Source organism: Ictidomys tridecemlineatus, chromosome 11 (assembly GCF_052094955.1).
Source record: "Ictidomys tridecemlineatus isolate mIctTri1 chromosome 11, mIctTri1.hap1, whole genome shotgun sequence".
Classification (NCBI taxonomy): domain Eukaryota; kingdom Metazoa; phylum Chordata; class Mammalia; order Rodentia; family Sciuridae; genus Ictidomys; species Ictidomys tridecemlineatus.
Window position 1 is genome coordinate 31346209 of NC_135487.1, and position 25143 is coordinate 31371351.

Consider the following 25143-nt stretch of genomic DNA (forward strand, 5'->3'; position numbering starts at 1 on the left):
CATAAAACTTCATATTTTCAGGGAGAAGAAAACCTTCCAGAGGGAAGTGAGAATAAGAGACACCAGATCCAAAGAGGATCTTCAACACTTTAAGGGAAAAGTGTTACCAGCTAAATTAGAAGTAATTCAGAAACATGGGGAGACAAAGTTTACCTCTTATACTCCTTTTCTTAAGATACCAGAAAATGATACAGAATGAAAAGAGGTGTAAGCTAAGAAACTGTGGGATCTGAGAAGTAGTGGAGCCAACTTAGATCTTAGAGACAAACTGACAGACCTGCAGCAGAAGGTGGATAAAATGGTAAAGCATCTGGACAGAACTAAGGACACAGAAGGAAAATTAGGCAGGAGAAAAATGTCTAGGTGATCGATAACCAAGGAACAACCAAAGTAGGAATGTGATCACAACGCATCTCCCTTTACAACCAGTGATTGTGATATAATTATTTGGAAGGACTGGAAAGAGAAAATGAGAGAGGCAGAGTTTAAATCTTCACCTATAGTAATAAAAAGGCTCAAAGTCTAAATTATTAATAAATAGGAATATTATTTAATATGCAAAGTCACTTCCAAATCTTTCAGTCCAAGAGTATACATTTCATTGATTTTTTTTTTTTTTAAACAAAAAGAAACCAATGTACTTTGAAATTCCAAGGCTTCATGCCTTTTGCTTTGTTCTTTGTATAAAGAGGCTGATCAACGGGTTCTGCTCTTCATCTTCTCTCTCGTTCGTTTTCCAGGTCTCTTCTACACACAAAAAAAAATCATATCTGGTCAACACAGCACTTGATCTTCTGCCCCAGGGTGAGAAGAGGCAGATGAGGAAAGTGGGTTTAGGGCCCTGATTTGCATACCCCCACCACTTACATTTGCTCCTTTCTTTCCAGGCCTCTTGGGGCCCTTGGCATGGGCTGTCTTGGCTCGGAAGCTGGATACATCATCATGGCTCTCACGAGTGTTCCACTTGGAGCCTTTCTTCTTTCCACCAAAACCAAACTTCTGGTTTTTGTATCGTCGCTTGGCACTGGGCCTGGAGAAAGGGGGTCCTACAGGTCACTGCAGCACTGTAACCCCTGATGACCTTATGGCCTGATGATATGATACTCTCCAGTTCCTTTCTGTATAGCTCTGCAGGCACTACTATCATCACAACTCCATCCTTGGCCCTGCATTTTTATAAATTATCTCATCTATTTATGGTTTTAACCCCCAGAGCAGGAAGACCAAAAAAAAAAAAAAAAAAAAAAAAACATAGCATAGAATCTGTATATGACATATGTCTTTGGAAAGCTTTTTTATTTTAAGTTAGTCTTGCTAAACCACCCTCAGTTGTTACTATTCCTTTCAAGGATATAAGATGCAGTCAAAATCCAAATGTAATAAATTTTAAAGTCATCAAATTCAGCCTATTCAAAATCATATGTCATCTCCCTTCCTAGACTTCCTATGTAAATGCTCCACCTTGTGCTCCACCTTGGGGCTAGAGCTCCTACCATCTGCCCAGGCACCCAGGCAGTGGACACTCAGTCTTTTTTTTTTTTTTTTTTTTTTTTTTAGGGTACCAGGGATTGAACTCAACCACTGAGCCACACTCTCAGCCCTATTTTGAACTTTATTTAGAGACAGGGTCTCACCGAGTTGCTTAGAGCCTTGCTTTTGCTGAGGCTGGCTTTGAACTCACAATCCTCCTGCCTCAGCCTCCCAAGCCACTGGGATTACAGGCATGCGCCACCGTGCCCAGCTCTACACTCACTCTTAATACCCACTTCAGTTACTAAGTCATGCTGATGTGACTTCTTAGATGCTTCTTCAACATGTTTTCTCCTCGCTATCCTCTGCATGTGTACAGCATTATTAACTGTGCATTTGGACTTTTGAAATAGACACCTAATCATGTCTCCACTTCCCTCAAGTGCATCACTGACCCAAATGCCACTGTAATCTTTTCAAACATGAGTATGATCTGCTCATCATCCTCAGTAAAGCCTCTGCGTGTCTCCCCACTGCCTCCTGGATGAAGCCCAAGCTCCTCTACAGTGAATAACAGCTCAGCTCAGCTCAGCTCAGCTCAGCCCAGCCCAGCCCGCCTCCCCACTCCTCACCTCCCACTGCATTCCCAGTGGGGCCAGATGCTGGCTGTTCCTCATCCACAACCTGCTGTCTCATGACTCTATGCCTCTATTCGCTGGAGTTCCTTCTCCTTCCTCTCTCTCTCCTACTCTCCTGGTCAATTCTTACTCCTCACGCTAGGCTCAGATGGGATCCTTCTCCGGGCAGCCACGCCCAGGCTATGTAACAAACTTCTAAAATGTGCTTCTAAACTATTCCCTAAATGTCTTTATCATAGTTTTTGTTGTATTTTATGGAAATTATCATTCCCCCATCAGGCCTGGTATGCAGGTATACAGAAAGGTGGACTAAGAAGAATAATAGCCAACATTCTCCCCTTTAATATTCACAGTACTATAACCTCACACCTTTCTTCATTATACTAAATGGGCAACTAACAAGTGACTTCCTCAAAGCTACCCTCCTAATGAGCAGCAGAATCCAGATCTGAACCCTAGATGTGTGCTTTTAACTAACACATTGTGTGATGGGGAACCACACGATGCTTCAGCTTTCACTTAACATAAGCCAAGTACCTTATTTTCATCTTCAAAGGCTGATATAGCTAAAAAGACCCATCACATGGTGCTATAATTGTTGGGTGTAATCTGCAGCTGCATTCTCTCAATTCAGAGGCCACTCCTGTGAAGGTCCTCCCACCCACTACACATCACAGAAACAAACCAAAAACCTCTTACCCTTTCTTCATCTGCTGGGATTTAGCTGCTGCCTTTGTGCCCTGTGGGACGGATTTCTGATCACCCTCAAGGAAATCCAGTTTATCAGAGAAGCCTATGAGTGAAGAAGCACTTTGATCAGCACCATTATGTTTTAAGAAAGAAGAAAGGTTTAAAACTCAAAATAAGGGTGTTATTTTCCACACTGATTTTAAGAAGCACATCTTGCTCTCCATACCATTCCCAGAACTTAGGTCCAACTGTTACCCATCAATCAAGAAGACTCAGAGCACTCCATGTTCAAATTACCTCTCAGGTATGCTCTATCCCCATTCTCCTGCATCCTTAGCAGAGAGATATTTGACTGACCTTTCTGATATTTCTTAATGGCATTCATCATATGCTTTTTCTCCTGCTGCCTCTTCTGAAGAACTTCCGTTTGCACCTGTGATATGGAAACAAGGACAGTTACACCCATTTCAAATCATTACTCCAAGGGTCCACATTCTCTCAATGTGATAAGAAAACACACAACCACATGCTGTGATTAATATCACTACCATTTAACATTAACATCTATGTGCTAAGGGCTCTCTATATATTCTCAGTTCACCTTTAAATTCTTATTATCTATTAAACTGAAACACAGAAGGTGTACTTGTTCAAGTTACATAGCAAGAATGTGCAGAGCAGAGATGCACAAGCCAGCAGCCTGACTCCACTGTCTGTACTCTTACCTCTTCACACAATCCTGCAGATCGTGTTTAGGTCTACAGTCAATTTTTCTCATTGGTCATACTTGGGAAGATTAAATATCCAACCCACTGTTACTAGACATGAAAGCACTAAAAGAAAAAGAGAAGAAAAAAAAAAAAAAAAACTCCCCAGAAAACAAGAAAGAAAAAAGCTTTAAAGACAAAAGGAGACAATATACTTTAAGGCAGGGCTTCTATATCTCAATACTACTGACATTCTAGACAGGGTAACTCTTTGTTTGGCACAGGGGCTGTCCTGTGAATCGCAGAATGTTTAACAACATCCCTGCCTTTTACCCACTGGATGCCAGCAGCACCCTTCACTCCAAGATATGACAACCAAAAGATGTGTGTATACAGTGACAAATGTTCCCTGGAAGCAAAATCACCTCACATTGGGAACCACTGCGCACTGGTATCTTCAAATTAGAAAGTGAGATGAGCTGAGCTTTGCTTTCAATAAAGCCATTGCCAGTATGTTTGAGATAATGTTAACCACCCATCTCCAGATCAAAGAAACACTAAATCCACAGCTGATCTTTAGCAGAGGACAGGATGTTAGTCTCCTCTTCCTCTGCTGAGGATTTATCCGAAAATTACCCCAAGTGGCTCCATGCCCAGATCACAAGGGTTATGTCCAAAATACTGTGACAAAGCCTTAACTCCCATGTGAATCCTCCTCACTCATTCCTTCCCACAACCTTAACTATAATACCTGTCATCTTTCTTACATGACTATACAATAAAGAGGAAGTAGAGAACAGTTTCACAGAAAGCCTAATCTTGTTTTACATTAGAACTCAGATAATCATAGTCAAAAACATGTGTACCATTTTCTTCCCTCAGACCAGGAAAATCAAGGTCAGTGAGTTCCATCCAAGATGCATATCAAAAGCACCTGAGAAGCTTTGGTGGGGGCATGGGAGAAAGTATACAGATTCCCAGAAACTCTGAAGCATGGAAATGTTTCAAAAATTTTCACCTAGTAATTTTGCTGAGAGATCAGGTATGGAAACCACCGATTTGGACTCAACCCATTACTATTCAGATGTGAAGATCAAAGCCCAGAGAAGCTGTCAGCTCACCTGCCCTTACCACCCTAGTCCTGGCACTGCACACAATCCATTATGAGATAACACATGATCAAACACCCTCAAGGCCTGGAACCAAATCAGACCCTGGCAATCTGATTTCACATACAATATGGTCTTGTTCTATTCCTTACACATTTTCTTTCTCACCTTCTTTCCATATTTCCTAAGTGCTCGCAGTTGTTTAGCTTTTTCAGACTTCTCCATGGCGGCCTGTTTAGTCTGCAGCTTCTGTCGAATCTAAAATGCAAAAGGTTGTCAGATCTACTTAGGGTGCACAAGAACAGAGAACAGTGTATACCAAGGAACCTATAAATCATCTATTCTGACCCGTGTTTCACATATGAAGACAAGGAGGCCCAAAGGCTGAGCACTTTGCCCAAGAACACAAAAGTATCAGTGGTGGGGCCAGAGCTTAAAAGTGACTTTCTACTCCCAGTGTGCTGTTTGTTCCATTACACAAAAGTTGTCATCAGTGAAAGAAAACCAATTTCTCCCCATGCCCACTGTCTGTACAAAGGTTAAGCCTGCATGCAGCCTCAGTGCTCTTCTCTAACAGGCCACACAGACAAAAAAAAAAAAAAAAAAACCTCCAGCAGATATCTAATTCCCACCCTCTTCCATCAAACATACACATTTCAGTTGAAGGATAAGATATCACTACAAATAAACAAGAGACATGTCTGGGCTGGTCTCTAGATTAGCTTCTCTGGGTACCACCAATAGTTCCCTAACATCTAACTTGATACCCAGGGGATCTATTTAAATATAACCTTGCTTCAGTGTTGGTAATTCTCTCCCCTTCAAAGTTAAAATGAGGACCAAGTGCCACCTAACTCTAAATTATATTGTATCTGAGCCACATATTAATCTGTCATTTTACAGAAAAGTGAGGGCCCAAGAAGAAAATGTATTTACAAGTGATAGCATTGCTTCCTGGCAACAGAAGCACCAGAACAACTGTGCTGTGTTCTCTGTACACCGTGTCATGGCAACTAGGAAATATGAAAGCCATCTTAACTTTAGGACCATTTTTATACTACTTCCTTTCTCCTTAGTTATTTAAATTAGGAAAAAGTCATTCTTATATTTATCTAATGGGTGGTAACAACCATAAATCTAAAGTATAAAATCTCTGAAAGAGATAATAAATGTCTTTGACAACCAGTTCCGCAATATTGGGTTTATAGTTCTTTCTAAAACACTACAAGAGATGGGCCAGCTGAATATACATCAGTACAAAGCCTTGGCTTTCCAGACAAAAACATTTCTTACCTTTTGCATCTGTTGATCGGACTTAGCCATTTCTGCAAAATAATCGGTTGGCCTCTTGGTAGGGACTTTGAGCTGATGGAGGCGGGGTAATACTGCAAGCACAGCAGCCTGGGCCTGGCGGTAGCTGAGATTACGGGCAAAACGTGAAATGAGATGAGGGAGAAAGGCTTTCATTCCTTCTCACTGCCTCTCATGAGTTTTTCAAGCTGAGAAGCACTCAACATCTGACCTTCACTAACAAGAACAAATGAATAAACACACAAAAGTGGGAATGAAACCTTATTAATTTGGCATCTTAGAAAGATTTCACTGTACACCATTATTTTAAAGGAGAGAAATTTTGCTAAAAATAAGTTAGCAGTTTAAAAGAATGACCACTCTAAAGGTGCCAATTAACACACAAATTAATGTCAATTATAAATTTTTATATAATTACTAAACAAAGTACAGTCAGGAAGCCCCCCTCCCATAAACAAAGTTTGTTCTAATAACTAACTGCATGTGCACACACATAATCTTTACAAGTGAATATTTCAAAATAATCTATAAATTGGACTTAAAATCAGGACTAGTAGACCAGAGAGCTCTTCTCTCAACCAAGGAGAATCCCTTAGCTCTTCCTCCTCTAGGGAAGAGTCTTCCCATTCCCAAACATGTGCTAACTCCCTGGGGATTCAGAGAGTGCAGTCTCACTACTTCCCTCTCTCCCTTATTCTCTAGCTCAAGGACCCCCAACTTCTCCCATAGTGGAAAATAAACATACAAACTCATTTCCCGCTGGAAATCATCTTCTGGATTAACAGCTTTCTGGTCTTTGTTCTGAGGTGTAGGCTGAGGGTCACTAATTTCTGGCACCGGACCCAGGGTCACATCAAGCCTTTCAACCCACTCCAGGTCCCGCTTGAATTCAGCCAAACACTGTTTCAGGCCATTCTAGGAAATTCAGACACTGAGCTCATAAGAAAAGCAAGAGTTTGTCTCTCTCACGCACAAACCCAATAAGAAAAGTGCTACACCCAAATAACCAGACAGAAAATCGACCCTCTAGGCTTTGGGCAGGTTGCATCTTCCTGGGACAAGAATCAGTCTCCAAACACAACACTGCCTTGTGCGCACCCCATTTCCGAGTACCAGTTGCCCGGCGCCCGCGCTTACCACGTCATTCACAGTCTTCTTTGGCCCCTCTAGCACGACATTGAGGCCTGGCTTCAGGAGTCCGCGGGAAAACGCATCCTGCAACTGCAAGACACAGTGGCGGTCAGTATCAGAGGAGTAAGAGCTCCTCTTTCCGCGCCCCGATTGGCGAGCTCTGCTGACATACCTCTCTGTCCGTGACAAGAGAATCATCAGAATCCGAGTCCGAGCCCGAGAGCGGGGGAGTGTCCATCTCGTCGCACGCCCGACCCGCGCCTACCGGGAAGCGCAGGATAGCCCAAGGCCAGCGGGACTGGCGGGGGAGACCGTCGCCGCGGATGCTGCGCTCAGCACCCACTCACACTCGCAGCTCCACGTGCGCCCAAGCCACACCAGCACCAACAACTCACCGACCGTGCTCAGCTCCTCGATCGGGACTTCCGCTTCCGGCTACAAGCCACACTTCCGGTTTGTGGTTGCCATAGGAACTGCCGCGACGTTTGGAAGTGCCCGGGCTGCTTGGAATCCCTAGGGGTAGCACCTCTGGATACGTGCGTGGTCTGCTGAGCCTGAGTGAAGAAGCGAAAGGTGGGAGAGGTCCCTGAGGTCGTCAGGAGGAGCTGAACGTGCAAGGGAGAAAAGGAAAGGGGAGAAAGAGCCCTAGGGGACCGGACAGATTGGGGGGACGCCCCGAGGTGAGGAGGAGGGCTCGGGGGCGGGGCCGGAGGCGTGTCCTGGGTGGGGCGGGGCGATGCACTTACTCTGCTCTGACCCGCTGCTTGGTCTTTAGCAGAACTCTGGCAAGGGATCATGTCTACCGTCGTAGCTCAGTGGCTGCATGTTTTTGGTCTTCGAGCCCACGTGGCCAACAATATTTTTTTCTTCGATGAACAGATTATTATATATCCTTCAGGAAATCATTGTGTGAAGTACAATGTGGATCAGAAGTGGCAAAAATTCATTCCAGGTAAAATCTTTAACATCCTGACGTATACATTAACCCCTCGTGCCAAATAGAACTCTGTAATCTCAAAACCGCGTTTGGAAAGACAGTTTATGACAACTGGAATATTACAGTTTTATAAAGTTAGAAGAACTAAAAATCAACTTGCATTATTTATTATAAAGCAATCAAAGATATGGTTGGGCTGGGGATATAGTTCATTTGGTAGAGTGCTTCCCTCACATGCACAAGGCCTGGATTCAATCCTCAGCAGCACAAAAAAGAAGAACAACAATGAAAAGAAAAAGAAAAAACCAAGAAGCAAAAAAAAAAACACACATAGTTAAATTTAACAAAATTAATATTAATTTTGAAGTGTTTTTGCATTGTAATTTCAGGAAAACAATATTTTTTAGATCTCTTTTTATGCATGTTTAGTGTCATTGGCTTTGTCCTCACCAGACCCCCTTTTGGAGTTGTAAACACAAGTTTTCCAAAATACACCATCTTCAATATACCTTTTAAATCCTGGTACAATGAAAACACAGAAAAATTTACCCTTAGTCACACAAAAAAAAATATTTGTATGACATTACATTTTTTGTTCTCATTCATTCTGTCAGTGATATTTATGACAATTCAATCCACTCTTTTTCCCCACTCTTTATTGTGTTGAACGCTTTATTATGATATGTGCATATAAAAGTATATACTCTATATATGTAATAAGGAATTACTATTACATGAAAATCTATGAACCATCCAAGATAATATATAGAACATTGCCAGTTCCAGTACTTCTTTCCCATCCCCACACACCCCCATTTTGAATTTTGTAATTATTTTCCATACAGCATTTATTACATACATGTGTGACTTTATGCAAGATATATTTTTATTTTTGCTATTTTCCAATTTTATTTAAATGGAATCATAACGTATGTAGCCTGTAACTTTCTTCTTTTGTTCAACATCATGCTTTTGAGATTCATGCATCTTGATACATATAACTGAGTTCATTTTATTGTAGCAAGTATTCCAATCTCTGAATATAATGTCTCAAATATATATTTATATACCCACCCTAGGCTTCAGGGGCATTCTGGGAAATAACAGCTATTTGCTATTAGAAATGTTACCACTATAAATATTCTTACATTCATACATGTTCCTGTACTTTGCAAAGATTCTCTAGGACTCACATCCAGGAATAAAATTAATGAGGACCCTTAGTGCCAGCAATGCATAAGGGTCCTCATTCTTCCACAACTTTACCAACCCTTTGTCATGTTCAACTTCTCATTTTTTGCTAGTCTAATGCTTGAGAAGAGGTATCTTATTGTGATTTTAGTTTGCCTTTCTCTATTATTAGTGCAAATTAGTATCTTTTCACATATTTACAGACTACTCCTACTTACCCTTGTGTTATATGTCTCATTCAAGCTTTTTAATCCATTTTTCTATTGTTCTTCATGGGGCTTGGGGTTTTTTTGTTTTGTTTTGTTTTGTTTTGTTTTAGTAACTTCCTTATTGACTTAATGACACACTTTGTATTAGTCTATGTACTAATCATTCCAATCTGGAGCTTGAATTTTTCTCCTCCATGTTATCTTTTGATGGACAGAAATTCTTAGTTTTAGTGAAGTCAGATTTACCAAACATCAGGTATTATTCTGTTAGAATAAACCATACTAAATATAGTTGGCTTTTTTATGTCTAACATATTTGCTCAACTGTTGTTAATTCTAATAACAAATCTGTAGATTCTTGGGGGTTTTCTACGTAGAGTGTCATATTATCTACAAAAAATTATGGTTTTATTTCTTTTTCTTGTGTCACTGTATTGGCATGCACCTCCTGACAAAGTTGAATAGGAACAATGAAAGAGAACATCCTTGTCATGCTTCTACTCTTAAAAGGAATTATTTCAATATTTGTTACACAGAAGGATGTTTACTGCAGACAGTTGTCAATGTCTTTTATCAAGTTAAGGAAAATCCTTTAATTTTCTAGATTGCTATGCTTTTCCCCCCAATGAACACATACTGAATTTTATTGCATGCACTTTCTATATTTCCGTAAGATTACATGGATTTCTAATATTAAATCAGTCATTGTTTTATATAGACATTTATTTATATTTGCTCTCAAGTTTACTGAATTCTGCCCACCATGATTCTTTTTTTTCCCACCATGACTCTTTAGAAATCAGATATTCCAGTTGCAATCATTTTCCTTCTACAGTTAGTGATGATGTGTTAATGGTAGATGCTCCCAGATTTTGTTAATTTAAAATTACTTTAATTTCATCCTCATATTTGAAAGAGAATTTGGCCAGGTATAGAATTTTTGTCAGCACATTGCAGTTTTTGCTGCATTGTTTTTTACTTCTGTTTTCTTGTTATGGTTAAGCCATTAGCCATTGGGTCTTCTATCTATAGATGATCAGTCTGTTTTTCTAGATGCTTTTAAGAAGTTTTCTGTGTCTGTTTTTATTATATGTGTAGGTTTTATTTTCCCTTTCTAATCTTTCTAGGGATTCTTGGATCCAAGGGTAGGCATCTCGCAGTGATTCTAGAGAGTTTTTAACAATTGTCACTTTGGAATATAGTATCTTTTTCATTCTGTTATCTCCAAGAACTCCAGACCATCTCAACTCTAACCCTCCATGTTTTTAAACTCTTTTTTCTTTGTATTTATCTCTTGGCTTCATTGAATCTCTTTTCAGCCATATCTAGCCTACAATTTAGTATATCCGTTGAGATTATCATTTCAGTTATTATGCTCATATTCTCACACTTTCTACCTATACCACATCTCTTCTGCTCTGAATTCCATTTTATATCAGCAGGACCTCCTTCATATGTGTGGGTCCTCTCAGCTGTACACTTAAATGCTGCCCATATATCCTGTAAACAGTCACCCTTTGAACATCTTTAAGACTTCTCTGATGGTAGAGACTGACCTAGGAAAGAGCCAATGCTGGTCTTGTCGGTAGACTCAGGACCATTTAGGCAGATAATTCCAGAGTCCTGGGTACCTGGAATGTAATATAGAAAATGCAATGCAAATGCCAGGTGGTCCCTGGATTCCATCCCCTGGTAAGGGCTATAGCTAGGAGACCACTTAAAATAAGGAACCCAGGAGGAGTGAGTTTTCCTTCATCTTCTCTAGGCAATCTTATGCTCCCAGCTTTAGCTTCTCACCAGGCCTTTTACTTCAAATCTGAGTTTTTAGTCCCATCCTCTGCCCTGAGCTTTAGAATCTAACTTTTCGGCCTCTTTACCCACATGCCTCACAATATACCTTGTGCACTGTATCAAAAATCCAATTCTCATTTCTTCTTTTCTCCTGCTGTTTCCTAAAGATCAAACTGCCAGATATTCAAACTCATGATAAAGATATGACTACAAAAGTCATGTTGTCCTAGCGTAAATATTCTAGAACCCCAATGCTATATATGTAAAAATATAATTTTAATATATTCATTCATTATTAATTAGTGCTGGGACAACTGACTAGGTGTTTGAGAAATGGGAACCACTTTATATCCTCACTTCATATTTTTTATCATCATGGGTCCAAGATGAATTAAAGGTTTAAGCTTAAAAAAATTGTAAAAAGCTGGGAGCAAATACACATAAATATTAAGTATGTGAATGGGCTGTGTAAGCCTGTCATGGGGCATAGTCTTCACCGTCACCCCTAACTCCCTCAGTCTAAATTCTATCCCAGGGGTCCCACTCGTCCCCGTCACCTGAAATCATTCTCATTTCTCTCCCTCACTCCAGCAGTCACTAAATCCTACTGGTTCTACCTATTGGCATTTCTCTAATCTCCCCTCCTCCCATTACTTTCACCCCTACTGCCGCCTTATAGTGTATTGCACCCTCACCTCTCGCTTGGACAAATAACCTCTGGCTACTCTCATCCCCTCCAGGGCTGCCTTCCATCTGGCTGCCAGAGGCTCTTTCTATACACCTGTCTGACCTTTCCTAAAAGTTTTCAGTGGCTTTCATTGCTTCCCAGGTGGAGTCCAAAATCATCGGCAAAGTTCTCAATGACCCCGAAACCTGGTTCTTCTCTGAGCTTCCCTTATTGCCTGCAGCTCTTCCAGAAAAGTTCCATGTGCTGGGCAACTTGCTGTGACCCTCCCAGCATGGAGTCCATCAGACGGGGACCTAGCCCATCACTTCCTGGCGCATCTTCTCCTGCTTCACACATCCTCCCTGCCCAGGTCCCCACACCCACAGAAGACTTTTCCACTATGCACAGTGCCTAGGGCTCACAATACCTTTAGGGGCCCATGAACATGTTTTAAATTTGTTATAAGAAAAAGTAAATATAACAATAATGAATATGTAAGAGTGAATCCAGCCCGAGTCATATTCATCTTTATATTAATGCAGTCATCAAATGTGTGATTACATGTATTTTTAAATAGTGTAGAAAAATAAATATATTTGTACTATTTTATGGAGGAAGGGACATATGTAAACAAAAGTGTCTAGGGCCCATGAAAATTGCAATGTGGCCCTCATTGAATTTCCTGAAAAAAAAAGATTTACATTTTAATCTTTGCCTCAGGGTCTGCTTTCTAGAGGATCACAGCTTTCATTTTCATGCTCATTACCTCGTGAATGCAAGAAAACTGCTATATCTTGAGACATTACCTCTATATTCCAGGAGAAGGGGGTAGAATGCATCTGCCCTTGATCTTCAAGAAAACATAAAGCTTTATCATAAAACCACTTCAGCAGACTTCTGCATCCATCTCATAACTAAAATGTCACATAGATCACCTAAATATAAGAGAGGCTGAGTTAATATCCCAGCCTTTAAAAGTGTTGAGTGCTGGCCACTCAGAGCACTAAAGCTTCTGTGATTGGACCTGTTCCTCTCTTCCGGATCCATCTTTGGTCATCCTGACTCACATACATTTCTCCAGCAATACCTGCTGCTACCAATTCCCCCACAGCTCTCTACTCTTTGTCACCTCCACAACGTTGCTCCAACTTTTGCCACCACATATCCCATCCTCCATCCCAACTCCTCTTCCTTCACGAAGGGTTCCTTGATTTCTCCCACCTCATCCTCAGTGAGGTGCCCATCTGATCATTTTCATAACCCCCCAGGAGTAGTTGTACGGAGGGATGGCCAGGAACTGCTAACTAGGTGTTCGTGCACCTTTCTCCCCTGTCAGTAGTGTCACTGCTGAGCCTGCTTGAGTCTTGGTGAAAGCACAACCTACCCTCACTATCCCCTTTTCCTTCTGTTTGCAGGCTCAGACAAGAGTCAGGGCATGTTGGCCTTGTCCATCAGCCCCAATCGGCGGTACCTCGCCATCTCCGAGATTGTGCAGGAGAAACCTGTCATCACCATTTATGAGCTGTCATCCATCCCGTGCCGGAAGCGCAAAGTCCTTAATACTTTTGACTTTCCAGTTCAGAAATTTATCAGCATGGCCTTTTCTCCAGACTCCAAATATCTATTGACTCAGACATCACCTCCAGAATCAAACCTTGTCTATTGGCTGTGGGAAAAGCAGAAAGTAATGGCCCTTATTAGAACTGACACTCAGAACAACCCTGTCTACCAGGTACCTCCTAGTATAACAGGTATCATGTAGCTCATAGAATAGTAAGAGCAGTCTTTTATTGAATCCTTGTTTTGTACCATAGTATATATTTCTTACATGCATTTTAAAATTTTGATCTCACAAGGAATATATATATATATATAATTTTATATAAGGAATGCAAAATTATTATTCCCATTTTACAGAAGAGAGAGCTGAGGCTCCAAGAGATTAAATAATTCATCCAAAATCACACAGGTGATTTTCTCTGACTCCAGCTCCTGCCTTCTTTCCTCTACCTAGAACTGCTTTCTGGTTACAGGTTAGGCCCAGAGGTGAATTTTTAAAACAGGCTCACTTTCTTGCTCTCCCCCAGCCCTTTGGTCACTTCCAACAGTTTTCCTAGGCAGCAGGAAGATTTCAAGAATGCAGTGCAAAATGGTACATTTTAGGAAGCTTTCAGTGAAATTGTGGTTATATGGGTAACAATTCTTGATTGTACTTTGAGAGAAAAATAAAGAAGACTCATAGGAAGCTCGTTGCCTCTTAGGTTTTATCTTGGTTCAGTCTAGGATCTTATACTCAGTTTTACAAGATCTCAGTTCTGTTTATGTCCAGAGATACTAGCTAATCAATTAGCCTCTCAAGCCTAAATTATTCATCTCACAGAAGATTGACATCACAACCAGAAAACTCACATCATTTATCCAGTGTATTTCATTCCTAATACAGAGAAGGTTAGAGGCGAAATTTGTAATCAGAAGTTTGCTTGGTGATCTTAGAATCAAACCAAAGGCATAGTAAGGCCTGAGGAGGCATCCCTGCTCCGTGCAGAGAGCATCCCCTCTCAAGTAGATCCACTGAACATTTATTGGATACCCACTATGAACCCAGCTGGGAATACAGAGATGAAGAAGCCACACACAGCCCTGCAAGTTGCTCCATGCCTAGTGAGGAGAGCAGGTTGCCTGCCCATTAGAGTATGTTAGGATAGAGCCTCTAGGGAAGGAAACTCAGTTGGTGGGAGACCATGCAGATTCTCCTGATAGGTGATTTCTTTCCTCCATGGACAGGGCAATTCCCTCCATCCTCCCACTCCACCCCATGCCCCTAGACATGTGTACACACCTGACCAGCCCTCATTTCTCCATTTCTAGCTGAGCTGCCGTGACCAGCACAGCCAAAATAGCAGGTTCCAGTGAGGGGTGATGGGAGATTGGAAGAAATAAGACTCACAAACTCAGATTATGAAATTGACACCTGGGATTGGGTGGAGCATTACTCTCAGATGGAGAAGCAGGTCTAAAGAATTACACCAGCAATCTTTTATATATATATACACACACACACACACACACACACACACACACACACACACATCATTAATTAGATTAAAGACTATGCAAGCATTATTCTTTGTATTCATGAAAGTTACAGAGTTAGCAACATTATGCAGCTTATTCCTCAGTTACATTCTACAATTATAGGAGCATTGTGTAGCTCACAAGAAAATCCACTGTTTAAAGTTACTATTATGCGGCAGGTTCAGGAGCAGCAGAGCTGGTAAAACATTGTGGTTGTCTTAGCAAGAGAATTTCTCTATTCCCAGGAGCTGTGGGCCTTAGAGCAAGGTTGAAGCTGATAAACTCTAGCATAGAGACTCCCCATGGAGGGCATTACCCAGCATCCTGCACCTTTGCACAGAAACTTTCCCAGGCACCAAGCATGCCACAGCCATGAAGTTATCAGGGATCCCAAACTCAGGCACTGGTCTCCCAATCACTGTCACCGCTCTTCACACTGAGCTTCATTCCATTTTGTTGGCACAGAGTTTGATTATTGTTGGAACATGCTCATTCTGCATTTCACCTTTGTAGATTTTCTTTGTGGAACTCATGGACCCTACATCTACGTGGATACACATGTGTGCCCTCATCAAACATGGTATAAAATTCCTTGACTTAGTGATGTGTAAGGGAGTTTCTGAACTACTTGAAATAAGTATTAATTTGAAAAGTTGGAAATAATTCCATTAAGATTAGTTTTTATATATCTTTTGCTATTATTCTCTTACTTTTTGCAGGTGAGCATTAATCCCCAGGATAACACTCAGGTTTGTGTCACTGGAAATGGAATGTTTAAGCTTCTGCGTTTTGCTGAGGGAACCCTAAAGCAAACCAATTTTCAGAGAGGAGAAATCCAAAACTATCTAGCCCATGCCTGGGTGGCTGAAGACAAGGTCATTGTTGGCACTGACACAGGAAAGCTTTTTCTCTTTGAATCTGGAGACCAGCGCTGGGAAACCAACATAATGGTCAAGGAGCCCATCGATAGCTCAAAGAACCTGGAGGTTGTCCACGAGTCAGAGAGGTAATGGTGCCCCATGGGCTGATACCCGCATGCTCACTGTACTGAGAACATTAATCAGAGAGGGCATTCTTCAAAATCCACTCATAACCCCTCTACCTTAAAAACTATGTTCATTTTCCTTCTTCCTATATTCAAGCACAAATCTGCCAATTATAACCATTTCTAGATACAATTTTTTTATTATGATACCTAACTTCTTTTATACACATTTTAAGCTGGGTGAAATGGCACAAGCCTGTAAGGGACTCAGGAGGCTGAGACAGGAGGATCCCAAGTTTGAGGCCAGCCTCAGCAACTTAGCAAGACCCTGTCTCAAAACAAAATTTTTTAAAGGCTTGGGGGTATGTATGACTCAGTGATAGAGAGCCTCTGGGTTCAACCCCCAATGCCACAAAATAAAAGGGAGATAAAGAAAGTATTCTATAATTCTATACACACCTTATCATAACTAGTCTTCAAAATTATAGTTTTTTCAAAAATATTTGTTCTATTGGCTGGCTGCCTGGTTTACTGAACTATTATATACATGCCCACTTGGCGCTTGCAATGTGCAAGGCATCTTTTTAGGTACTGAGGATGCAGGTCCTCTAAGAGCTCAAAATTCAGTGGAGGTGACACAGAAGTGCTAGGGAATGTTGTCCCTAAATCTGAAAGAGGAATATGGGCAAAGAGGAGTTCAGGAAGGAGTACCTCTCTTATAACCAAGAATAATCATATCTCATACATACTGGAAACTGTCATTGAATGTGTCAGACACTGTTTTAATCACCTTCTGTATATTCCCATTTGAGTCCTACCTGTGTGGTATATACGATTATCATGGCCATTTTATAGACCAGGAAATAGGCTTAAAGTTGTTAAATGACACCCAAGATCACCATACTGTAAGTGGCAGGATCAGGATTCAGACTGAGATCTGACCAACCCCAAAGCCCAGGCCCTCAACCACAGGGCTTTCTGTGGATTCTTCTTCCTCAGTGACTTTCAGTCCACCCATTTTCAACATCTTCCCATGACAGTGATAGCTCCTTTTTGTTATGATTATGTGGAAGTCTCCTAATAAGTCCCTGTGCCCTCTCCAGTGTGCTGTATGTACGGTCTTTCAGTGGGTCCGGACTCCTAGCACAAATCCCAGACCACATTGGTCAGCCCACACATCCCTGACATTCTTACCCTTTCTGACATGGAGCATCAATTCCTGCCTGGATCTACTTCACATGCCCAAGGCACTCCCTTGCTTGTGGACTGGGCCATATGCAATTCTTTCCATCCTCCACTTCACCCCATACCCCAGACATGCACACACCTGACTTGCTCCTGTTTGTGCTGCAGGTCTCAGCTAAGAGTTCTCCACCTCTGCTCCCCTCAGTTAGGGTCACCTCCTCTGTGCCTGTCCTCAGAAAGCCCTTGTTATCTGCTGATGAGCTCCTCTGTCATTGTACTCAGCTGCCCCTAACAGTCCTTTTTTGGTATATATCCCTCTAGACTGTAAGCTTCTGAGAGCAGGGACTGTGTCAGTCCTTCTTAGCATCATTTCACAAAGCCATTAACACAGTATAACTTCAGATAAATATTTATAAGCAAATATAAATATGTATTATACAAATGGATTAATAAGTGAATAAAAATGGAAACCTGGATCCAATCTCAGCAACAGTTGTGTGACCTTAGAAAACTCAACCCTTCTGAGACACTTTTATCTAAACAAAATGGGAATCATCATATCATTATCATGACCATGAGGGTTGTGAAACTACCAAATAAATGTGTCGCTTTCCAGTCTTCTGTCTTTGGAGTCTGTGGCATTCCCAGGCCAAAGGAAAGCAGTTTGGCAATAGGAAAGGAGATCATTGAGTGGCTTCTACCACATCCAAGGACAGCCCTCTTTCTTCTTCTGGGCAGAATTCATCTCGTGGGATTGTCTGACCCCTTTATGTGCTGTTTTCCTTTTCCAGTCTGGTCGAATTTCCACCAGTCAGTTCCCCAGTCCCTTCCTTTGAACAGATCGTGACGACCAGTAACCACAACCAACTGGTCATGCCCCGGGTGTTCGCCATTGCTGCCTATTCAAAAGGGTTTGCCTGCTCTGCTGGACCCGGAAGAGTTCTGCTGTTTGAAAAGATAGAAGAAAAGGACTTTTACCGAGAGAGCAGGGAAATCCGGGTAAGGAAGAGAGGAAGGAAGAAGCAAACCAGGGTCCTATTGGCATTTGTTTTCCAAGAGCAGAGCTCTGGAAAGGGAGAGGGATGGGGTTGGAGGGCTGAACAGAAATGGTGACTTGAGATGGCATCTGTCTTGAGGGAGGTTTCAGGATAAAGCCGACAAAATTGGGGTTTAGGAGTAGGAAGGTCTAGTTTTGAATCCTGGGAAAGAACTGTAGAGTAAATTACATTTCTTCTTGGAACCTTAGTGTTCTCATAGTAATTATTAGATCAGTTTTAATGTTTAAGACCAAACATATTACTTGCCACATAATAAGCAGCCAGCAATGTTTGTGGAATAAATGATACAAGGTATTGTAAAGAGAGATATTATATATTGAGTTGGGGAAGAATCTAGAAGGCTCCTTGGTGTTTAATGGTAATCTTTGAGGCAGAGTCTTAGGAGATGGATAAAATTTGACAGGAAGAAACAAACTAGGTTACTCCAGATGAAGAGGACAGCTTTAGCAGAGGAATCTTGGGACAAGCAGGGGATGTGGGGAAGACCTGTTCCACAGCCAAGAGGGATTGAAGGCACTGGAAAGGGTAAGAAGAGAGCTGAAGTTGGTCAAAGATCTCCAACGCCAGCCTGGGGGTGTGAATTGCATAACTCAGCAGCACCCTGTAAGGCTGTCTAGTGGGAAAGGTCATGCTTATTAAAACACTGATCTGCCCATAATACATAGTGGGGGTGAGTCTAGAGGCATTGGATTGAAAGCTGCTAAAAATACAAAGAATGAATTCTGACTTAGATCTGCCATTTATTGACTGAGTGACTTGAGATGAATTGCTGGATCTACCAATATCCATGTTTCTTTATTGAGAAAAGTAGCACACTTACACCAAGAAGGATGGTTGTTGAAAGAATGAAATGACAGTCTCTGAAAATCAGTGTGTGCAGTGCTTGGTGTGTGGTGCTCCAAGAATAGTGGTAGTTGTTTAGCTCTGATTAGGAATCCGTTGAGAGGTGTTTGTTATGGCAGTCAAAAGGTAGCGAGGTCTAAGACGATGGTAGTAGGTACCAGGAAAGTGGGGAAAGAGAGCACCTTTCTGAAGGTTAAGTGTGAATGGAGGTGGGAGGTCAGAGAGGCAAGGAGTCCTCAGAAATGATGCCAGGCTTTGAAGATGGATGCTTGGGGTTTTGTGCCAAAGAGGAAAATCGGGGGTCAGAGTGAGGAGAGGGTGTGGGCTGAGGGGGAGAAGGCAGGAGTGGTGTGAGCTTACTTTGCCTATAAAGCAACCCACTCTTATGTTTCTTGATTTATTTATTTAATGAATACTGGAGTATTTACCATGTGCCAGGCTCTGTGGCTGGGGCTGGAAATACAGTGAGAAGCCATCACATGAGGAGCATGATGTTAGACCTCAAAGGACAGGCAAAGAAACAAATGCAATCAGGTTGTCAGATGGGGGTCAACTCAGTGAAGAAGATAAGCCAGGAAGAGGGCGGGAAGCCAAAGGGGCAGGAACTCGCCGTCTCTGGAGGAGAACAAGAAAGCTGCTACCATCCATTTGTTGAACACCCACTACATGCCAGGCATTGCTGTGAGCACTGGGATGCAGAGGTGGGACAAGATCTCCAGTACGAGGGCACCTGTTGTACTTTTCACAGTGTGATAAATGTGACAAGAGGGAACTCCCAGGGACTGTGGGCACATTAGGAAATATCAGTGCCCACCCAGCCAAGGCGGGCCAGGGAAGGTTTCCTAGAGCCAGCTCTAACCTGCCAAAGCAAGGGAATTGACTGCAGGAAGAAGGATTGGACTGCATGGAAAGATGCCACTCCAAGCAGAGGGGCCTAAGCATGAGAGCCCAGTGTCCTGCCCCCTAGGGAGGTGGGTCCTGCCCTCAGCTCCACAGATCAGGAAAAGCCAAGATAATGAGGACTGAGCAGGGAGATTTCTGATAAGGAGATTTCTGATCTTCCTGAGGATAGAATGATGCAGTGGAAGCCAAATGCTAAGGAATTAAAAATTGAGTTTGTGGTAAGGAAGCAGAAATAGCTGTGCAGGAGCTTTGTTGCTTGATACCATCCCATTTATTGATTTTTTTTTTATTTTACTTCTTGCACTTTAGGAGTCTTGTTAAGGAAGTTGGTTCTAAGCTGACACACTGCCATACATAATGAAAGGGAATAAATAAAAATAAAAAATAGGTGTGTAGACCAGCCCTTCAATAAGTTTGATTGCCAATAGAAGAAGATGAACAGCCAGGGAAAGGAAATCTGATTTTATTGTCTAGCTGAGAACTGTAGACCCTGTCAAAGACTATTGGCAGAAACTGTGTGACCCTTCTTTTTTCTCTGCCCTGTCACTACCACACATGGTGGAAGGGCTGCCACAGCCCTCTGCTGCCCTGAAATGCACACTGTTATGCCTGGTGCCAGGTAGCACATGCCCTGGACTTCCAACAGGTGGGCAGGAGTGAGGTTTAGATAAACGTGTATTGAAAGGGGAATCTCAAGTGGAGATGTATGGATTGACAATTTTCATAGTGCTTTTTGTTATTCAGCCACTCGTCACTTAAAGGTGAACGGAGAGCAGGGTTGAAGCCCCACAGAAGCAGAGGTGCTCAGGCCCTGCCTTCTCCACACCTGAAGAGGAGCCTGGGAAGCATCCTGGTCTGGGGGTCTGTAAGCTCAACGGATCTGAGAGAGATCTCCAGGCCTGAGGACATGCTGACGCATGGGGCCATTACTAACAGCCATCTTGTGTCTTGAGCAGATTCCTGTGGACCCACAGAGCAACGACCCAAGTCAGTCTGACAAACAGGACATTCTGTGCATGTGCTTCAGTCCCTCGGAGGAAACCCTGGTTGCCAGCACCAGTAAGAACCAAATCTACAGCATCACCATGTCCCTGACAGAGATCAGCAAAGTGAGTCTTCCCAGCAAGGCCTCCCTCCTTCCAGATGGGCCTGCGGTGGTGGAGGAACTGGCCACCGTGTGGACAAATTCTTCACAAGTTGAGACTGGATCATTCACCCCACCCCGTCTTCATAACTGAGTAAAAGAAACACTAACCTTAAGATGTCAGCTTAGAAGCATCTGCTACACAGGGTGGGATTGTGATTGTTGCTGTATCCTCTTCAGAGGACACATTGGCATTGTCACATGTAAATCCTACCTATCTACCTTTACCAGCAATTGCTCTTCAAGGAATTAATTTGCTATACTTGTTTATGGGCACAAGAGTATTTATATAAAAATATTTTTGTTGTATTTTTGCTTCATTTTAGAATGACAAAGAAAGCTAGTATAAATACACTGCAGACATTACCATTAAAAGTACCATTAAAGATGAAGCTCACAATGTACTAATAAAAAGTTCACTTAATAAGTTATCATAATTTTAAATCTGTATGCACCTAGCACCATGGATTCAAAATATATAAAGTGAAAGTTGACAAAACAACAAGGAAAATAGACCACCTACAATTGTGGTAGGAGATTTTTAACATACCTTTCTAAGTAATGGATTTTAGTAAGAGCTTTATTGAATTAATTCATTATAGAGTTTTCCTATTCAATGTATATCATACAACAGATTTTAGAGTATTTACAGAGTTGTACACCAATGCCAGAGTTCATTTTAGAACATACTCACCACCTCCAAATAAAAGTCCTCACTCTTTAGCTTTTATCCCTCCATCCTCCTACCCTCCCCTCCCCAACCCTAAGCAACCACTAATCTACTTCATGTCTTTATAGATTTGCCTATTCCAGACATTTCATATAAAGGGAATCATACAATATGTGGACTTTTATGACTGGCTTCTTTGATTTAGCATAGTGCTTTTATTTTTTTATTTTTTATTTTTTAAAGAGAGAGGGAGAGAATTTTCAATATTTATTTTTTAGTTATCGGCGGACACAACATCTTTGTATGTGGTGCTGAGGATCAAACCCGGGCCGCACGCATGCCAGGCGAGCGTGCTACCACTTGAGCTACATCCCCAGCCCAAGCATAGTGCTTTGAAGGTTCATCCACGTTGTAGCATGTATCACTACTTCATTCCTTTCTGTAGCTAAATATAGTATGCCATGGTATGAATATACCATGTTTTGTTTATGCATCAGTTTTGCATATTAAGTTTTCTCCATCTTTTGGATATATATGAATACTACAGTTGTGAACATGCCTGAACTAGTTTTTGTGTGGGTATATGGTTTCATTTCTCTTCCTAAGAATAGAATTGTGTGGCATGGTAACTCTGTGTATAACCATTTGAGGAGCTGCTCTAGAATGTTTTTCTTATGGGTATATAAAATGCTACACCATCTTATATACCCATAAGCAGCATATGAGGGTTCTGATTTCTCTTTATCCTTGTCAACACTTGTTATTATCTGGCTTTTTGGTTATAGCCATCCCACAATATGTGGAGTCTCATCATGGTTTTGGTTGGCATTTTCCTGATCACTATGATAGTAAACATCTTTTCATGTGCTTTTTGCCATTTATATGTCTTCTTGTGGTAAGGAAGCAGAAATAGCTGTGCAGATCTTTTGCCCACTTTTTAAATTCTGTTGTCCTTTATTTATTGAGTTGTAAGAGTTCTTTATATATTATACATACAAGTCTCTTATCAGTTGTGTAAATTGAAGGTATTTTCTCCCATTCTGTATGTTATCCTTTTACTTTCTTGATAGTGTTCTTTAATGCATGAAAGTTTTCAGTTTTGATGAAGTCTATTCATTCATTCATTCATTCACTCATTCTGGGGATTGAACCCAGAGGTGCTGTACCACTGAGCTGTATCCCCAGCCCTTTTTGAGACAGGGTCTTGCTGGAAGTTGTAAGGCTCGCCTCAAACTTAAAATCTTCCTGCCTCAGCCTCCTAAATTGCTGGGATTACAAGCATGAGCTACCCTGCCTGGCTGAATTTATTTTTTATTTTGTTAATTGTCCTTTTGATGTTATATTCAAGAATTCTTTGTCATAGCTGAGGTTATAAAGATTTACCCCTATATTTCTTTTAAGAGTATTACAGTATTAGCTCTTCATTTAGTCTCTGATCCATTTTGAGTTCATTTATGTAAGAGGCATAGAGTAGGGGTCCAATTGTTCCAGCACCACTTTTTGAAAAATTATTCTTTCTCCATTGAATGGTTTTAGTTACCTTGTTAAAAATCAGTTGATACACAGATTATTTCTAGGTTATCTATTCTCTGTTCCATTAATTATCTGTCTTTCTGCCTGTACCATACTGTGTTACTTTTTGCCATGCTTCAGACTGTCTTGATTATTATTGCCTATTAGTAAGTTTTGGAATCAGAAAGCATGAGTTTTCTAACTTTGTTCTCTTTTCAAGATTGTTATAGGTATTCCAAGTCCCATGCAATGCCACATAAATTCTAGAATCAGTTTGCTAATTTCTACAAAGAAGTGATCTAGGATCCTTATAGGATTAGCATTTAATTTGTAGAGCAATTTGGGACTTATTACATTTATATGTTTGTAGGGGGGTGGGGATAGTGGGGACTGAGCTCAGGACCTCATGCATGCTAGGCAAGTGCTCTCCCATGGAGCTACATCCCCAGCCCTAATGCACTTATTGCTATCTTACCAATATTAGGCCCACCAATCCACTAACATGGGATTTTTCCACCCATTTGTTTAGATCTTTAATTTATTTTGATAATGTTCTATAACTTTCAGAATGTAACTTTTGCACTTCTTTAGTTAAATTTATTTCTAAATATATTTTTAGATGGGGGTTTCTCACAACATTGCACAGACTGATCTTGAATTCATGGGCTCAAAGGTCCTCTACCTAATCCTCCCAAGTAGCTGGGACTACAGACATGTACAACCATGCCCAGCTAATATTTTTCATTCTATTGTAAATAGAGTTGTGCTGTGTTTTTTAACTATTAGTTCCAAGAATATAAAAATACAATTAATTTTTGCATACTGATTCATATCCTGCAACCTTATCAAACTCATTTATTTGTTTCAATAGTTTTTTACTGGATTCCTAAGAATTTTCCATACACAAGATCATGTCATTTGCAATAGAGAATTTTTATTCTTCTTTTCCAATTTGAATGCCTTTTATTTATTTTTCTTAACTAATTGCTATGGCTAGAACCTCTAGAACCCTGTTATATACATGTTATGAATACAGATACCCTTGTCTTGTTCCTGATCTTAAGATGAAAGTATGCTATTTTTCACCATTAAGTGGGATATTATCCAAAGTGTTTTGGAAGATATCATATATCAGGCTACAAAATTTTCCTACCCCCATTCCTAGTTGAGTGTTTTTCTCTGAAAGGATGTTGGATTTTATCAAATACTTTTTTTGAGTGTATATTGAGATGACCATGTAGTTTGTTTTTTATTCTATTAATATAGTATATCATATTAATTGATTTTCAGAAGTTAAATCTTCCTTGTATTCCTAGGATAAAATCCATTTGGTCATGGTATATAATCTTTTTTATATGTTGTTAGATTCAAACCATAATATTTTATTGAGGATTTTTGAATTGATATTCAGAAGAGATACTGATCTCTAGTTTTCTTCTGATGTCTTTGTTTTTAGTATCAGAGCCTCCTAGAATTAACTAGGAAATATTCCAGCGTCACTTACTTTATGAAGAGTTTGTGAAGAATTAGCCTTGATTCTTCATTAAATAAATGTCACCAATGAAACCATTAGGCCTGGGCTTTTCTTTGTGAGAAGTTTTTTTTTTTTAATTTCTAATTCAATCTCTTTGCGTATTATGAATCTATTTAGATTATCTGGTCCTTCCTGAGTCGGTTTCAGTTTGCATTTTTCTAAGAATTTCCAGCCAGTATTCAAATATTTTTTGGCTCTTTCTCTCCTCTCTTCTATTATTAGAAGTATTATTATGTGTATGTTGGTGTGCTTAATATGAGGTCCCACACTTATCTGAAGTTCTCTTGATTTTCTTCATTCTTTTTCTGTGTTCTTCAAATTGCATTATCTTTAGTGATTTATGTTTATTAATTCTCCTGCCAGTTCCAGTTCACTCCTGAGCC

General features: G+C 40.8%; 2 protein-coding genes across 9 annotated transcripts in view; one reads left to right on the forward strand and one right to left on the reverse strand.

Annotated features, from left to right (window-relative positions):
- Nucleotides 1-527: 527 nt before the first annotated feature.
- Nucleotides 528-7591, reverse strand: Ebna1bp2 (EBNA1 binding protein 2). 2 transcript variants are annotated; one of them, XM_078026083.1, is made up of 10 exons: nucleotides 7452-7591; nucleotides 7229-7317; nucleotides 7063-7146; nucleotides 6671-6840; nucleotides 5908-6031; nucleotides 4783-4872; nucleotides 3156-3231; nucleotides 2808-2901; nucleotides 868-1030; nucleotides 528-747 (listed from the first exon to the last, which is right to left on the reverse strand). In XM_078026083.1, the coding sequence occupies exons 2-10, from the start codon at nucleotides 7292-7294 to the stop codon at nucleotides 697-699; spliced, it is 918 nt and encodes a 305-aa protein (XP_077882209.1). In that variant the 5' UTR covers nucleotides 7295-7317; nucleotides 7452-7591; the 3' UTR covers nucleotides 528-696. The 2 variants fall into 2 exon arrangements, with proteins under 2 accessions (XP_077882209.1, XP_077882208.1); XM_078026082.1 differs by having other exon boundaries at nucleotides 7229-7466.
- The window catches only part of Cfap57 (cilia and flagella associated protein 57), a 70414-nt gene continuing 52742 nt past the window's right edge, over nucleotides 7472-25143 (forward strand). Inside the window, exons 1-6 of one of the 7 annotated variants that reach the window (XM_078026077.1) lie at nucleotides 7472-7629; nucleotides 7832-8008; nucleotides 13267-13583; nucleotides 15646-15932; nucleotides 17888-18095; nucleotides 20857-21009. In XM_078026077.1, the coding sequence (XP_077882203.1) occupies nucleotides 7852-8008; nucleotides 13267-13583; nucleotides 15646-15932; nucleotides 17888-18095; nucleotides 20857-21009 (1122 nt within the window). In that variant the 5' untranslated portion in view covers nucleotides 7472-7629; nucleotides 7832-7851. Of the gene's footprint in view, nucleotides 7737-7831; nucleotides 8009-13266; nucleotides 13584-15645; nucleotides 15933-17887; nucleotides 18096-20856; nucleotides 21010-25143 lie in introns of all 7 variants that reach the window. The other 6 variants (XM_078026078.1, XM_078026076.1, XM_078026075.1 and 3 more) reach the window with 6 other exon arrangements.